General features: G+C 38.4%; 1 protein-coding gene across 2 annotated transcripts in view; it reads left to right on the forward strand.

Annotated features, from left to right (window-relative positions):
* Nucleotides 1–16,907, forward strand: part of LOC124770366 (xylulose kinase-like) — a 130,118-nt gene that overhangs the window by 102,751 nt on the left and 10,460 nt on the right. For both annotated transcript variants that reach the window (XM_047249198.1, XM_047249199.1), the window contains exons 9-11: nt 473–588; nt 13,069–13,242; nt 13,683–13,780. In XM_047249198.1, coding sequence (XP_047105154.1) covers nt 473–588; nt 13,069–13,242; nt 13,683–13,780 — 388 coding nt within the window. The remainder of the gene's footprint in view (nt 1–472; nt 589–13,068; nt 13,243–13,682; nt 13,781–16,907) is intronic.

Genomic DNA, 16,907 nt, shown 5'->3' on the forward strand with positions numbered 1-16,907 from the left:
GACAGGTTTCCTTGTGGCATGCTCCTTCTACTCTCTTTGGGAGTCCTTTGCAGTAATTTGGTACTTCTGTCTAATATGCTGTTTATTTAATCTCTCACAAATTTTGTTATGTTTTATTTATTCTTTGTTTATATATTTTCAAATCAACCGACAATAAACTCGTTCCATGACCAAGTAGCTTTGGGTAGCATGGTTGCATGGAACTTGATAAATAAAGGAAAAAATAAAATACTCATTTACTGGTGATGTTAGCAAACACATAAATCAATGAATAAAATACTCATTCACTGGCAATGTTAGCTAACACATGATATAATTTTGAACACATGAATTTTTATGTCATTGCACTAGATGTACTTTCACTGGACTCATCTCATTGCTGCAAAAAAATTTTTAGTGATATGTTGTAGACTGCTTCAATTTACTATGAACTTGGTTGTCATTCATTTACTTACTGTTTGTTTTGCTTCAGTTTTAAGAATGGATCTCTCACAAGGGAACGGATTAGAGATGACTGTGCAGAGGGATCATGGAATCTTTTCAATGAGCTTCTGGACAGTACACCTAGAGGCAACTTTGGAAATATGGGTAAATAATTTCTTCACAAACTAAACTACTTTTCTATTCATGACATGTTTACTTTGTTTATTTTCCAAGTTAATGTTTTAAACTTTTTTTGTCAGTGATATTTTAGTTGGTAATCATTCCTCTTTTCTGATCATTAAACATTCATAATTGGTAGAACGGTCGCAAAAAATATCTGAGGCCTAGGTTTAAGTCTCAGTTTGGCACAGCTGTTGACAGATAGCTAATTGTTCCAATCAGGACAACAACCCCCATATCTTCTGTGGATGCATAAGAAGCTCTGCTCATCTCATGACTGCCAACCATTAACAGTGCCTTGATTCTAATAACTGCATCTCATCCACAGCAAAAAATCTCTCTCATGCAGGCTGTTCACCCATCTACAGTAACAAACAACCCCTTGCCCAGTAGGCTAAAGACATTGCTAAGGCCTTCACAGGCAAGCACTATCCTCCAAGAGTAGTCTGCAAACAGATGTCTCATGTCATATCCACACGTGACTCTAATCCTCCAAACCAGCTGAAAAAGAGCACCATCCTCATTACCCATTATCACTACAGACTCTTAACAACTTAATGACGTGGTTTGAAAGGGCTGTGATTGTTTATAATCATGCCTGTAAATGGGGCATATCTTATCCATAATCCTTCCACTCCTCTCAAAATGAAATTCTGTCACCCAACCCAAGTTACATAACGTTCTAATCCATCCAAATGCTCTACTTCCATGGCTGCTGTACAGTCTGTGCCATCTGGATCTCCCTCCACCAATTACCAGCATCTCTGATTCCTTACAACAGTCCATTAATCCCCCTGGCCTCAATGTTTGTTAGCCCCAGTTCTGTACCCAGCTATTCTACTGGCTGCATCAGGTTAAAAAGAATGTCAAGTCAGAATGACTGGTAGTGTGCCATGAAATTGTAGACTAAACATTGCCATATGTCAAATGGCACTATTTTGTTATGAGCTTAAATGTGATCAAAATGCAGAAAATAAAGCTAGAAACATTAACATGACACCTTTATGTGGCACACTAAACAAAAAAGCCATTTCTTCAAAACATTCTGATTCACTCATATATCATTTTTAAGCATTAACAGAGTTCAAAAAGAGAAAGTTGCCAACACTGCTGCTGTTTGGCAACCCTGCTTTTTAAGGAGAAAATTAATCATTTAAACAACTGTCAAAAACATTTCGGAAGGCAATATCAAACAATGGAAAATCCAGGATGAAATGTAACAATACCATGAAAAGGATAGCTGCTACTAACCATACAGTGAAGATGCTGAGTGGCAGATAGACACAACAAGAAGACTGTCAGAAAGTGAGCTTTCGGTCAAGGCTTTGCTTGGAAATAGACAGCGTGTGCGCGTGCGCATGCGCACACACACACACACACACACACACACACACACACACACACACAGGTGTGCACGAACTCAACTCACATGTACATGACCCCAGTATTTGGGATGGGAAGGATAGTGGGTAGGACATACCCCATTTCAGGGCATGAAAAGAGGTAGTCGAAACCCTGGTGGAGAATGTGTTTCGGTTGCTCTGTCCTGGGTGATACTGAGTCACGAGGATAGTTTTTGAGGGTGGGGCAAATGAAGTAGGTCTGCAATGCAGGGTTTGTCAGCTATGAGGGGATGTGGGGGATGTTTGGAGATTGTAGTTTAGGTTGTGATTGGTGGTGGCCAAAGGTGGGAGTAAGGAGTGAAGTGAAGGTGTGCATGCTGTCCACATGAATCTAGCCTCTTCCCTGTTCCCATTCCAGCACTACACAGCTCTCTGTTCCGCCAACACACCCACAGTCTTTTTATTTTTCTGCTTCCTCCCCCCCCCCCCCTCCCCTCCCCCCCTGCACTTCGTCAAACTTCCCGACTGCACATAGCTGCTCTACCCTCTCTCCACCTCATCCCTGTAGGCTCCAACAAGCAACACGTTACTGTCCTTCACCCCTAACCTGCTATTCCTCCCCCTCCCTGCCTCAGCGTCCTCTTTACCCACATCATGTGCTGCTGCTCACAGTCTGGCTTCAGCATCCAGAGACTGTGGTTGTGTGTGTGTGTGTGTGTGTGTGTGTGTGTGTGTGTGTGTGTTTGTGTGTGTGTTGTCTATTTCCAACCTTGGACTTGGCTGATAGTTCACTTCCTGACAGTCATTTTTTTGTGCCTGTCTGCAACTATATGCTGAGTAACAACTATTTGTTTCATAAAATTGTTGCATTCCATCCTGGATTTTCTATTGTTTTATTTTGCCCAATGGCTTTTCTTCCATCCCATAACCCAGTGCTGTTCTCCTTTGTTACTATTTTCTAATGCATTACAATACTCAGTGACCTTCCTTCTTTTTCTTCTTTCCTGTGTTTCTCTTGTCGCCTTACAAACCACACAGCACTCTCTATTTATGAGCCACACTGTATCAGCTATATTGGCTGCACACAATAGATGGCTCCAAGATTGCACTGATTGTTGCTGCAGCAGTTCATGTCACACAACACCCGCTATCATTAATCCCATACCTTCAAATTGAGCAATCTTCCTGCATCACTCTCCTGTATTTTCACTTTTTATTTCCCATACCTTCCAGTGCCCCACAAATTTTTATCTCAGCCTATCAACCCCTTTCCACCTGCCCCCCCCCCCCTCCCCCTTCTCCACTCTATTCCAGTTCACAACTACTAACTTCACCTAATCTAGTCAGATCTGATGTCCCCCCTCACACTTATCCACCCACTGACCTGAAACCCAAATTACAATCTTTTTATTTGTTTTTTCTTTGACCTCTTTGTGTCTTCACTCCAATTTCAGTTGGTTTCCACCTTTCACTTTTGGCCTGGTTCCTCAGAGTTATTCTTGTTTTCCTTTACATTATTTATGTATTTTTATGCATTTTTATCCTCCCCCCATGGATCCTTGCTCCTTCCATCTGTGTCGATACAGAAAAGTTTCCTTATCCGTTGCCAGAACCCAGTCCCACATTCTGTTCCTGTGTTGTTACTTGGCTAATTCAATCCCCCCCAAATGGCCTTACCATCAAATTACCCATATCTGGCTGCCACAATGCCTTCCTCAATGAACTCCATCTGTACAGATTCTGCCAGTCCTGTGGTTTACCAGTCACCAACATAGTCCTGCAAAACCATATCAATCAGTCCCAAACCTTCTTGCAATACCTCCTCTCCATCCATAAAATTCTCCCATTATGCAATCTCAAATTCCTGACTCCCATATCACACAATGAAACTGTTGCCCTCCCTGAACTAGAGCAACATGCCACCTCAAAAACTCTCCACTGTGTTCAATTCCTACTCCCAACTTGGACTACCACTATCAGCCACCTATACTAAAACCTCCAAATCTCCCCCATATCCCCTCATAACTGACAAACCCTGCCTCACAGACCTACTACATTTACCCCACCTTCAGAAACTCCCTCCCACTACCACACAGAATCTGGAAGGTAAACAGACCTGTAACACAGTCATGAATCTTTCCTCCAAAAGCCTTATCCCCGCAGAAGTATCAATCCTTTTCAAAGGCCTCACCATTTTCCCCACTCCCAAATTCAATCATGCAGGACTTGTTAAGGACCTTCTGCCCTTCTCAAAGTCCCTACCATGGACTGTTTTGCTGCCAACACTACCAATCAGACTCAACCAGAGACCAATGTTAAACACTGCCTAACTCAGTTCACTCCTCCATCTAATTGTGATCAACCCCCACTGCCCCCAAATCACCCCCTGTTGACTTTCCAGAATTTCTTAACCATGCACCTTGCCTCACCATTGTAGCACAAATTCCTCAACATGCAAACTACCCATACATTAATAGAGAGAACTACAATCCACCTCCTAAAAACTGATCCCAGCCTTATAATATTACCCACTGGCAAAGGCTCCACCACTGTTGTTCAGGATTGCAAGGATTACCTGGCAGAAGGATTCTGCCAGCCATGAGATTCTTTCACCAACAAACTCTGCTACAGTGACCACTATCCAGAAATCCAGCAGGATCTCCAGTCTCTCCTCAAATCCTTAGGCCCATCCCAGTACCTCTCCCCAAAGTCCATCTCTCCCCTCACCCCTTACACTCCCAACACTCTTATCTTCTATATGCTTCTTGAAGTCCTTATACCCAACCACCCTAGATGCCCCATTGTTTGTGGTCAGTTACTGACAGCCTGCTCCAGTTTCTCTCCATATATTGCTTGTATTTCCTATTTTTAACACTTTGCTACATTCTAAAATGTCAGTTTTTCTAGTTTATTTTAATTTTGTATGTTTTTGAAGGTTGTTTTTGGATTTAGCTAAAACTGCAGTACTGCTTACAATTCTGATTACTGTGGTTTACTTTTGTTTAGTTATGCCTGTAGCAGATATCCCTTTACATTTATGTATTGCATCTTTAGGGATAAAGGCTGAATGTTCTTCAAACACCTGTGCTTCCATGCAAATTTCACTCTACTTTCTATTTTAACAACTTTTGTTTTACTTCCTATAATGTTCAAATTATTTTCATGTTTCAGTAGTCAAATTTAATGCTCTTTAGAGATTTCCACGTTTTCAAGATTCAAGCTCCAGAATGAAAAAAAATGTTCTTATATAATTCAAGTGCATGCAAAAGTACCAGGTGGTTATAATAAAACTGATGGTGCTTTGAGTGCTGCAGTGTAGGCTGTGTACATCACAGGATGCTGAAACATTGCAGATATGTTCATTAATCAGTGTGCTTGTGAAGTATGCTGAAAAAAATAACAGTTCCACTTTCTGCTACCATCTGAAAATATGCCGCTGGAAGCACTCAGAATGTAATGCGGGTGCATGAAATGGGGAAAAACTACAAAACACATAATAACGGCTGTTCTAGCATGTTTATTAGGATATAGTCAAGAGTCACAACACATGTTCAATATGGTTTCCACACTCAGTGACATGCTGCATCCATTACATAGCGGTGGGAATAGTTTATTGGAGCATGTTTGATGTAATGCTGTCCTTCAGGTCAAGAAGAGTGTGGATACATACCTGATAGACCTAACTTTTCAGATATCCTCAAAACCAAAAGTTGTTGCCAAAGATTTCTCAAAACAAATCTTTCTCCTGACAAGTGCCATGTGGTGTCACCCATCTTGCATGAACACTGTGGTACATGACCCAGTTGTATTCTTATAAAACTGGAATCACATGTTGTACAAGGGGGTATTTATAAAGTGCAGATGCCACTGTAGGCCTAACTGGCCTCCTTGAAGAAAAACAGACCAAGCACAAGGAGCTTGTGACACCACACCATACAGTCACATAAGTGGTGTGCAGTGGATGTTCCTGCATGACATGTGATGGAGCAGAACCCCATATGCGACAGTTCTGAGCATTCACAGTACCATACAGTATAAAATGTGTCTCATCTGTCCAAAGAATATTTCGTGGCAACATATCATCCATTTTGATGTGTGCCAAAACATAAAGGGTGAAGTCACATCACAGAAGCCTATCTTGAGGGTTCATTTGGTGCACATTCTGAATTTTGTAAGGATATAAAATACACCATAAAATCTTTTGAACTGTTGACTCGGGGACAGATAATTCCCATAACGCAGCTTGGGCACTGGCTGCAGAATTTGAGGCATGTACTGTACAGTTAGCTATTGCTACAGCAACTTCATCAACAGCTGCCATGGGAATGGGCCACTTCCTTCTCCCTGCTGCACCACCTAATTCACCTGTTTGTCCTGATTTCTTGATTGTATTCTTTAGCCCATTTATTGACATGGCTCTCTTTGCAGCTGTTTCTGTCAGCGATATTCCTGAAATGCTGTGCTGCTATTGCTGCCATTCTGATAAAACAATTTTACCTGCAGTATATGGTCTTTCTTCTCAGTAACTATTGCATTTTGTCTGGAAAACTTCAACCTTCTTAACTATTTACACCAAGTCATTTCACAAAAGGAATTAACATGTGCTGCCAAGTAACTAACAGCTTACTGGAATCAAAACAGTGAACATTTCACATTCTAAGTGCTTACAGTGAGATATTTACACTCCGTGGCAGCGAGTGGCACTGCTCTTTCCACCCCCCCCCCCTCCCCCCCACCCCCAGCACCCCCAGCATACTTCATGAGTGCATCAATTAATGAAAGGCAAGTATTTTGAGAAATGGTGGAATGGTTTCCACCAAATTCTTTTGTAAAAATTTAAAAGCTTGCCAACATGCAATACTTGGAGTGGACTCATTGCTAATTGTTTTCCCCAAATCAGATGGCATCGATCAATTCCATGATTTTATAACAAAATTGAGATATTCCATCTTATGCTACACCAAGAATTGTCTCCCAATAGATATTCATTCAAAATTATAATCTGTTTGTAATTATCTTTATGGCCCCAAAAAACTAAATGAATTGCACATTATAAAGAACAATAACCAAATCCTTGGTAGATATGTTTGTCTTAATTTTGTATATTGAGATATGTTTAGTCTTCAGACAGCCTGCAGTCCTTTGCAATCCTCCTCTTTGCTTATGATGACTAGCCATCAAACACTGTAGACATGATGTAGCTCATATGACTCAACAAAGTTGAAAAAGAGGAAAACAGGTTGAACATGATATTGCCTCCAATTACTCTAACTTTTCCTTGTGTATATGATGTCAGTGTTTTACTGGTGCGCAAATAATTTAATTCAATAAAATCAATTTCTTCACAACATGTGAAAGAAGAAGAGATGCAATGCACACTTGTGGTGTGTGTGTGTGTGTGTGTGTGTGTGTGTGTGTGTGTGTGTGTGTGTGTGGTGGTGGTGGTTAGTGTTTAACATCCCGTCGACAACGAGGTCATTAGAGACGGAGCGCAAGCTCGGGTTAGGGAAGGATTGGGAAGGAAATCGGCCGTGCCCTTTCAAAGGAACCATCCCGGCATTTGCCTGAAACGATTTAGGGAAATCATGGAAAACCTAAATCAGGATGGCCGGAGACGGGATTGAACCGTCGTCCTCCCGAATGCGAGTCCAGTGTGGTAACCACTGCGCGATTTCGCTCGGTGTGTGTGTGTGTGTGTGTGTGTGTGTGTGTGTGTGTGTGTGAAGAAAAACATCTGTTGATATCATAGAATTGAAGTAACTGTAGCAGATAGTAGTGGATGTAAGTACATGAAACGCACTGAATTTCTAGTTTTGGAAACAACTGTTTTCTTTTTTCATTTAAATTAAAAAGAAAGTGTATGTAAGGATTTGTAATTTTTTGTAATTTGTAATTTATTTGCATGAAACATGTGATTACTTGCATAGTAATTGGTAGTACAATACAACAGTATACAATCTAATTTTACTTTATAATAGGAACTTAAGAATGTACTTTAAATTATTTGATATAATAACTTTAGATTTTAGTTTCTACAGTAGGCTACAGAAGCACTGCTCAATGAGCCACAATTTTAGATGTTTTTTGAATGTCTCTCCAGTTATTACCTTCAGTTCATTTGGCAGTGCATTGAAGTATTTTGCTTCATTAATATATGGACTGTTAGCTGTTTTTTCAGTCTTCTGTGCATCATATGATAATTTTGCACTAGCCTAGTATTGTGATCACAAATTTCTGCATTACGACATCTATATTTCTTATCTTCTATGGTTAATACTATTGTTTGAAACATATACATAGAATAGATAGCCAGAATTTTAAATTCTATAAACAATCCTTTACATGATGTTCTAGCATCTTTTTTGCCTAATATTCTCAAGGCTCTTTTCTATAGTTTAAATACTCAGTCTACATGAGTTTTGGAAGCCCTGCCCCACAATAAAAGACCATATGCCATAAATGCATGTATTAAACCAAAATACATCATCCTCATTATTTGGGTATTGACATATAGAGCTATTCTTCTTAAAACATATAGGCTAGATGGTACCCTTGCACATACATTGTCAATTTGTTGTGTCCATAGTAGTTTGCTATCTATGCATATACCTAGGAATTTACACTCGCTGCAGATTTTCCATAAAATATTACTGTCTTGAGAATCAATACAAGTTTGCAAATCACCAACATTGAAGGGGATTATATTTGTTTTTTGTAAGTTGACTTTTAGATTGTCATTTTCAAACTTTTCCTTTGCAATATCTATAACTTTTTTACTTCTATGCCAAGATTAAGAATATCATTTCCCCAACAAAGGCCTGAAGTGTCATCTGCATACATTGTGATGAAGGTATCATTTGTTACTATCTTTGGGAAGTCATTAACGTAACATATAAAAAGGAAGGGACCAATTATCAATCCCTGAGCATACCAAATTCAATATTCCTGACCCTTGATTTATAACTTTTTAATGTTTCTCTATTATTGTGTGAGATTGAGGTACACTGTCTTCTGTTTTTTGAATATGATGGGATGAGGTGCAATAGTTTTCCACTTATGCCATCTCTGGCCAGTTTTGACAGAAGTACCTTATGATCAACCCTATCAAAAGCCTTTGATAGGTCTAGGAAAACTCCAGCTACTTGCATGCCCTCATCAATTTTGTCAAGAGCTTCAGCATAAATTGAAGTGTTGCAGTCATGGCGCTATGACCACATCTGAAACAACGCTGAAAATCTCCCAGGATGTTGTGCTTATTATAATGCTCTAACATATATTACAGAATTATTTATTCAATTAACTTGCTAAAAATGGAAGTTAAAGTGAGTGGTCTGTAATTTTCTACTAGTTGTTTATCACCCTTTTTGAAGAGAGGTTTAGCATTGGCTAATTTTAGTATGTCAGAGAACACTCTTTCTTTTAGGACGCTATTTATTAGATGCACCATAGAATATGCTAGATTGTTTTTGCACTGTTTAAGTAAAAATGGAGAAATTTCATCTCAGCCAGCAGATTTTGTGTTTCTACATTCTCTGAGAAGCTGTGAAATATCCTTGATTTCAAGTTCATAGTGTTGATTAGCTTCAGAATTGTCCTCAGCAAGACTTCCAACAGGTACTTTATCTGTAGTACAAAAGTCAGATTCTATGATATCTATGAAATAGTCATTGAAAATGTTACTGGTCTCTTGAGCATTGGTGACAGCAATATTGTTATTAGATATCTGTGTGTTGATAGTACATTTTAGTTTTGTTTTATTGTCTCTTATTTTATTTACTATTGACCAGCTGGTCTTGGGGATACAATCTGAATTTTATATTTTCGAGTTAATCTTTTCAGCCTTCAATCTTTTGACTTGCTTGCGAAAGTTGTACTTGTATTGTTTGTATTTATTCTTGTGCTCATTGTTTTTGGTCGCTCTTTGTATCATATACATTTCTTCCATTTTTTCTTTCAGTTCTTTGGTAGAATTGTCAAATTCCATGGGTCGTGACTGTCTTGTCGATTTCTTATTAATATTTATCTTTCTGATGGGAATAGTATTATTTAGATGATAAGATAATGTGTCTAGAAGGGCATCCCATTTATTATTCACTCCTTTGGCTTGAAATACTAGATGCCAAGATTCATGACCAAGGCTCTCTCTCAGTTTGGCAATGTTGATAACACAGAGATTTCTTTTGTATTCATAAATTTTCTTTGGTTTTATACAAGGATCTTCCTTTAGCAGTAATAGTTGGCCTAGGTGGTCAGAGATGTGACCATTTACAACAGCAGCTGTTGCAATATTTTCACAATTAGTAATAACATGGTCTGTAGAGCTTATAGTAGTTGGAGTGATTCTGGTGGTTATGTCTACCAACAGATCTTTTGCGCCATAAGAATGGATACAGTCTTTGAAGCGTTTGCTTTCTTGGGAATCTTGTAACCTGTTGACATTAATATCCCCTAATAATATAACATTTATATGGTCTTACTTGGACACTAATTTACATAATACTGTATCAAGGGAATTAATAAATAATTCAAAATTTCCATTTGGTGATCTATACCATGCTAAGATAAAGTATACAACAGACAAGACTTTTAACTTAATTGCTAAAATTTCATGGTGCAAATTAGAGGAATACTCTTTTACCCAAGTGATATCTTTGTAAGATTCTACTAAGTTATTTGTTCTCAGGTAGAGAGCCACTCCTCCACCTTTATGGTTAGAATGACAGTAAAAATCAGTTAATGAATAATTTTGTATTTTAAACAGGTGTATGTTTCTGCAGATTTTTGGTGTTCACTGACAACTAGTATGTGGGGTGTAATATCAGTAAGATAATGGTCAAAAACATCAATCTTCTTACCTAATCCCTCGAGATTTTAATGTAGGAAAGAAATATCACTTTCTTCAGGCAAATTCTGTACATGGTCACCCCTTCTTCTGCTTTTTAGTTTCTCTTATTATTTATAATGTTGTAAATATCAGTAATCATCTTAGTGAAGGTCTTGGAGCCTAACCTGTTTAAGTGAGTACCATATTTCCCCAGACATTTGTTGCTTAAGAACTTATTTGGATCGATCAATATTGTTCCTAGATTATTACAGATCTCACGAATATTACCATAAAGATAGACACACAAGAAGTGTAGTGTGGGAATAATCATTCAGGTTTGAGGGACAAGAAATACACGTACCTTAGCAAATATGAATAATGATTCAATGGAAGGGCACGAGTCACTGCCTGTCAGCGAGATAACAGGTGCGCGTCTCACGAAGGCAGACAACAGCTGCAGGCGAGGGCGGCGTGCCTGCTCGTCACCACAGATTTCGTGCAAATGTGTGTGTGTGTGTGTGTGTGTGTGTGTGTGTGTGTGTGTGTGTGTGTGTGTGTGTGTGTGTTTGTGTTTGTTGCTTAAGAACTTATTTGGATCGATCAATATTGTTCCTAGATTATTACAGATCTCACGAATATTACCATAAAGATAGACACACAAGAAGTGTAGTGTGGGAATAATCGCTCAGGTTTGTGGGACAAGAAATACACGTACCTTAGCAAATATGAATAATGGTTCAATGGAAGGGCACATAGAAGTAATGAGAACATAGCAGAAAGAATGATGCAAGTGTATTTGAAAGATGGGAACAGTTTGTACAGTTTGTAAGGCATCTGACAAGTGAAAATATTAAGAATTATGCTTGTACACATAAGAAAAATATATGTTAAAATAATAGAAAATCAAGGAAATGAGATATACAGATGTGAAAGAGAGAAGGAGAGTTGAAATTTCATCATGTGTAAACATATACAGAGAAACAACTTTAAGAATGCACAACCTGCCTCCATTATTTCCACATCTTACAACCACACTACCAAACTATTTAAGAAGAAGATTTGCTGTAAATCTGAAATATTGGCAGTACTACTTACTCATAACACAAATCAGCAAATCAGGGCAACCCATGTCATACATTTCTGTCATGAGCTGGCAATCATTAACGAACTGCTGTATCTGAACATTGATTTTCTTACATCATGCTTCAAAGTGGGTCCCTTCCTGCCTGTTACTGCCTTCACACCAGCCTGCAATAGCTTTTGTCACCCGTCAAACCCCAAAATTGATGTAATCAAACACTTAGCTGCTCCTCAACTTACTTCCTTGCCATGTGGTATGCATTGACAAGATTGACTCCCATCAACAACTTATCCTATGCACTTTCCTTCAACTCTTTCCAATACCTTCATCAATAAGGCTTACACCTCAAAGTGAGTCACTCATTGGACAATCAATGTCATGTATTAGGTGACAAGAAAACTGTTTTCATCTTTCCTTGTAGGTATAAATATTATAAATCAGTGTCACCATTAATTTCTCACCAAGCACTGGCAGAGAGTCTGTATTAATGGGCCATGCAGAGCACACTTTGAAATGCAGTAATGGTCACTGTGATGGTTTTTTAATCATGTTAGTGATTTGGATTCTTCCTATCAGGACCAGGATCTCAGAATCTGTAGCCTTTAAATTGCCACAAAGTATGTGCATGGTTATTTTCATAAACTTTTCTCTGCTTGTTGTCTTCTATGTTATTGTTTTATTCCACCATATCTCTGTCATTGTATTTACCTACTGTGTATTTATGTTGTCCTCTCCTTCATCTTTAACAGTTTGAGTCTTTGTTTGTTTTCTTTCCTCTCCTTCCAATTCTTCTCCACTACGTGTTCATTCATTTTCCTCTGTTGCTGTTCGCCTTTGTCTCAGTTGAACTTCTTCTGTTAATCTTCACTCCCTGCATTCTAACTTCCAAACATCATCTCTTGTTTACATTTGATTGTTGATTCCCCCCTGCTTTATTCTGCTGCTTTTTTCTTGATCAGGAATCTTGTTCGATTGTCCAACTTAATTATTTAATATCTCTGTCTCAAATATCAGCTTGGTTTCTTTTAAGAGATGGAGTTTCTTCTTCTTCTGAAAGATAGAATTTTTCATGTTTGTATCTGCTGATACTGTATAAATACGTGTTTTTTCGTCTTTGTTTGACTTCAATTTTTCATGGACACAGATTATTTCATAATCTATCTATTTATTATTAATTTTAGGAGTGATTCATTCTAGTCAATTCCATTCTGTTTCAGGTCTTTACTTTGATGCACAAGAAATTATACCATTTGTTCAAGGAGATTTTCGTTACAACAAAGCTGGTGATCGAGTGTCTAGGTTCAGTAGTAAGGAAGTAGAAGTTCGAGCTGCCATCGAAGGACAGTTTATAGCACGGAGAGCTCATGCAGAAGATCTTGGTCTTTCTGTAGGTTGGTAATTTTGTGCTAAGTATTTTTTCAAATGCATGTGACACTGTGCAGTTATGTGACTGGTAGATGATCTAAACCAGAAGATAATTTGAATTTTTTCCCACATCAGATAACAGATTGTTAGCTGTCTTTACCATTTTTATCTTCTGTTTTGACATTTAATTTTGATTCTGGTTGAACATTTTAGTATTTTATAGTTTGAAAGTACAAAAAACTGTAGAAATACTCTCAACTATTTTTACATGCAAGGAATAATGAAAAGATTGAAACAAGGAATGGGACCTCGGCTTCATATAATTTTATGTAGATGAATGTCTGTGCCAGTGCATATATGTTAAGTTCTGTTAGTCGTTCACCTAATAATGTAACACAACATTACCAATTTCTAGTGAAGACAGATTGTCAAATCTTCAAAAATCTTATAACTATATATTTTTTAGGCAATGAAATGAGAATCCTGGCAACAGGTGGTGCATCAGCAAACCAAACTATTCTTCAGGTCTTAGCAGATGTTTTCAATGCAGATGTCTATGTTTTGGTGAGTTGTATGAAAGACAATTTACAGTTGTTATGTAGTGCATAAATACATATGAACTACCGATAGTTCAATTATATTGCATTGTTGAAAGTTGTTAACAAATTTAGAAATATGGATAATAGAGATCAAAATGGAATGAAGATTAGAATCATTAGAGATGGAACACTAGCTCAGACTGAGAAAGGAAACTGCTCAAGTCATTTTATAAGAATCAACTTTGCATTTGCCATAACTGGTTTAGGAAAACTATGGAAAACATAAATCTGGATAACCAGACAGAGGTCCAAACCACTGTCCACCTCTATTCGAGTTTGATTTCTTCTCACTGTACCACCTAAATCAGAGAAGTTGAGATAAAAAGTAAAGTAAATTGTGTAGGTCAACCTTGTATTTTAAATATGATACAGTAGTTATTAATAACAGGATAATGTGCAATGACTACTCCCTGCCAAATGTAGACACTTTCAATGAGTGTATACTGTCTTTAAGACAGCACCTTGTTTTATGTTGCACTTTACACACTACAGCAGAGGCTATTCTGTTCACAGATTATGTTGCAAGAAATAATAGTTGCTTGTGCTATTTTGTAATACTATAGTCCTCTTTTATCATTGGAGTCTTTATCGATATGAATTTTATAAAGGGAGGTTAGGCTAAAATATATTATATTACACTGGTCAAGCCAACTTTCATGAATGTAGTCCGAACATTTTGTGAATTCAGCTTTTACTCTACTTTCATTCATTTTTGTCATAGTACCGGGGAGCTGAACAGTTTCAAGTATATAGCTGTTTTTGTTTTGTTGAAATAAACATTTGTTTTATTTTTCAGGAATTCAGCATATTTTGCACTCACATCTGATGAAATTGTTTTGTGCAATTCCTAGTGCTATAATTTTATTTCCATTTAACTTTTTTTCACAAATTTGTGACTTCTTTTCAACATGTAGGCCACACTGATGTTGGTTAACTCGAAGCGAATCTTTAAGGTCAGGTACAATGCACATTAACTTAATTTTTGTTAACAAATTCATCAGAATATGAGTCAACTTTCTCCGTCCTGTGATGAATGCTTGCACTTGACTAGAAAAGTGGTCAATCATAAGCTTTGTGACAAATTTGTCAAGAAATCCATCTTTTCTGAATATCTCATTTTTTTCAGTACACTGAATTTAAAATTAATCATGAGACTCATGCACATAACTATAGTGTGGCGGATGAAGGTGTGCAATGACTGCTACTGGGTGATGGAAGAAAAATTTGTGTCTTTCGGGAAACATTAAACTCCCACCTGAGGTGTCCTGGGTTTGCATGATGGCAAGGGAGACAGGTGTGCCTCCTGAGTGTAGCATTGCAGGAAGGCTGAGAGACAAGCTGCATATAGACATGAGTGTGAACATAACAATTCTTTGTTACTCCATTAAAATTGAACAGTTATATGTGTACATATTTGTACAGAACACAGTCGGGTGTTGTCCCTGCATCATAAAGGCATGATAGCATATAGCCTGGTGGCACATCCAGACAACTGGACAACTGGAAGACAGGCTTCTTACTCGGAGAATGCCAATTTGGCGGATGCTGGCATTGTGGTGGCCAGGCAGAGCACTCGTCATGGCTCTGTTGCCAGCAAAAGGCATCCAGTGCCATCTACTATTGTTGTCAACCAGAGTCAAAATCTGGACAGTTGGCTGAAGAGCAGCAGCTGGCGCCTGGTTGATCCCAGTGGCATGGAGCCAGTCGGTTGTCCATTCATGCCTTGGACCACGTGGCAGTGGTAGGTTGCTCTGCAGGAAGTCTCATAGAGGCAGCAGCAGAGTATTGGCTGCATCAGAAGTATGGCCTCGTCCAGTGCAACATATTCCATTTGTACTGATTATGAGTGCATCAACAGAACACTGTCGATCTCACAGTGGAAACTGACCCATGGCAGGCAACATTACATGACCGTGCTGTGCCAATGATCTACTTGGCTAAGCCAGGGTTTAAATACCAGTGCCTGGAGCTGACCACATGGAGAATGTAGCACTGTCGAGTTCTTAGGTCACACAGAAGTATCGTGAATGAGGACCTGTGTCCTAGACCTTGCTGTTATCATGTGAAAGGAGGTCAGAGCAGAAATTGGCACATAGGGGAGGGCTGCTGTGTTGGCAGGTCATTGGCTGTAGCTGCTGGTGTTCTAGATATGGCACTGGGTCCTCGCCTTGACTTTCTTCCTCATCAGATTCCTGATATTGATCTAACTGAAATGCAATCATGCATATGTTACAATTGTTTTTACACTTCATATTCTTCATCTTGAGTCCACAGTAAACCCTCTCAAATAACCTTCACACTTTGGCATTCGTTTTTCTTTATACTCAGATCAATGTTTCACAAAACAGAGTTTTCAATTCCTAGTTTGCTCTTTTTTCTTTTCAGTCCAGTTAGCAGCTTTATTGTTTCACACCATGGGAAAGGAGATAGGTATCAGGATGGCACCCATCAGCATAACCTTGATATTCATCCCAAGTAATATTTGCACTCTAACACTACTAACTTTTTGTCAATTTGGATTGATACCCAAGGTCTTATGATAAAAACATCACAAGTGAAAATTTGAATGTCACACATTCTCATAATATAAACATAGTACACCTCTAATAACTAGTTAAAAGTTCTTGCATATCCCATTAAGTTAGACACTGCCTTAACTCTCACAATGTCATCCACTGTCCAGCACTTAAAATAAAAAACCAGATACTTCTTGACCTCTGTGAACTCAATTGTGTTAATCTGTTGTGTTGCCTTATCACTATGGTACAGCAAATGAGGAAAACTATTTAAAAAAGAAAGAAGTCAGTGGTAGCATCACTATAATCACATTCTCAGACACATTGACTGATAAGAAATCCCTCGCATAAAACCTTAATACGTTAACTCACAGTTATCTTTCACCCCTAGAGACTATTGAAGCATCCCTGCTTCAGAGAGCTCAACTATACAATGAACTTACTAGTTCCTGGGGGCACAGTCACTTTTCACCTATCCTCCAGTGCCCATAGTACACCTTTTATACAACATTATTTCTTAATATCTGACTTATTACCCCCTAATGTCAAATCTCTAGCCTAGACAGATATTGTTGC

Source organism: Schistocerca piceifrons, unplaced genomic scaffold (genome assembly GCF_021461385.2).
Source record: "Schistocerca piceifrons isolate TAMUIC-IGC-003096 unplaced genomic scaffold, iqSchPice1.1 HiC_scaffold_798, whole genome shotgun sequence".
NCBI classification, from domain to species: Eukaryota; Metazoa; Arthropoda; class Insecta; order Orthoptera; family Acrididae; genus Schistocerca; species Schistocerca piceifrons.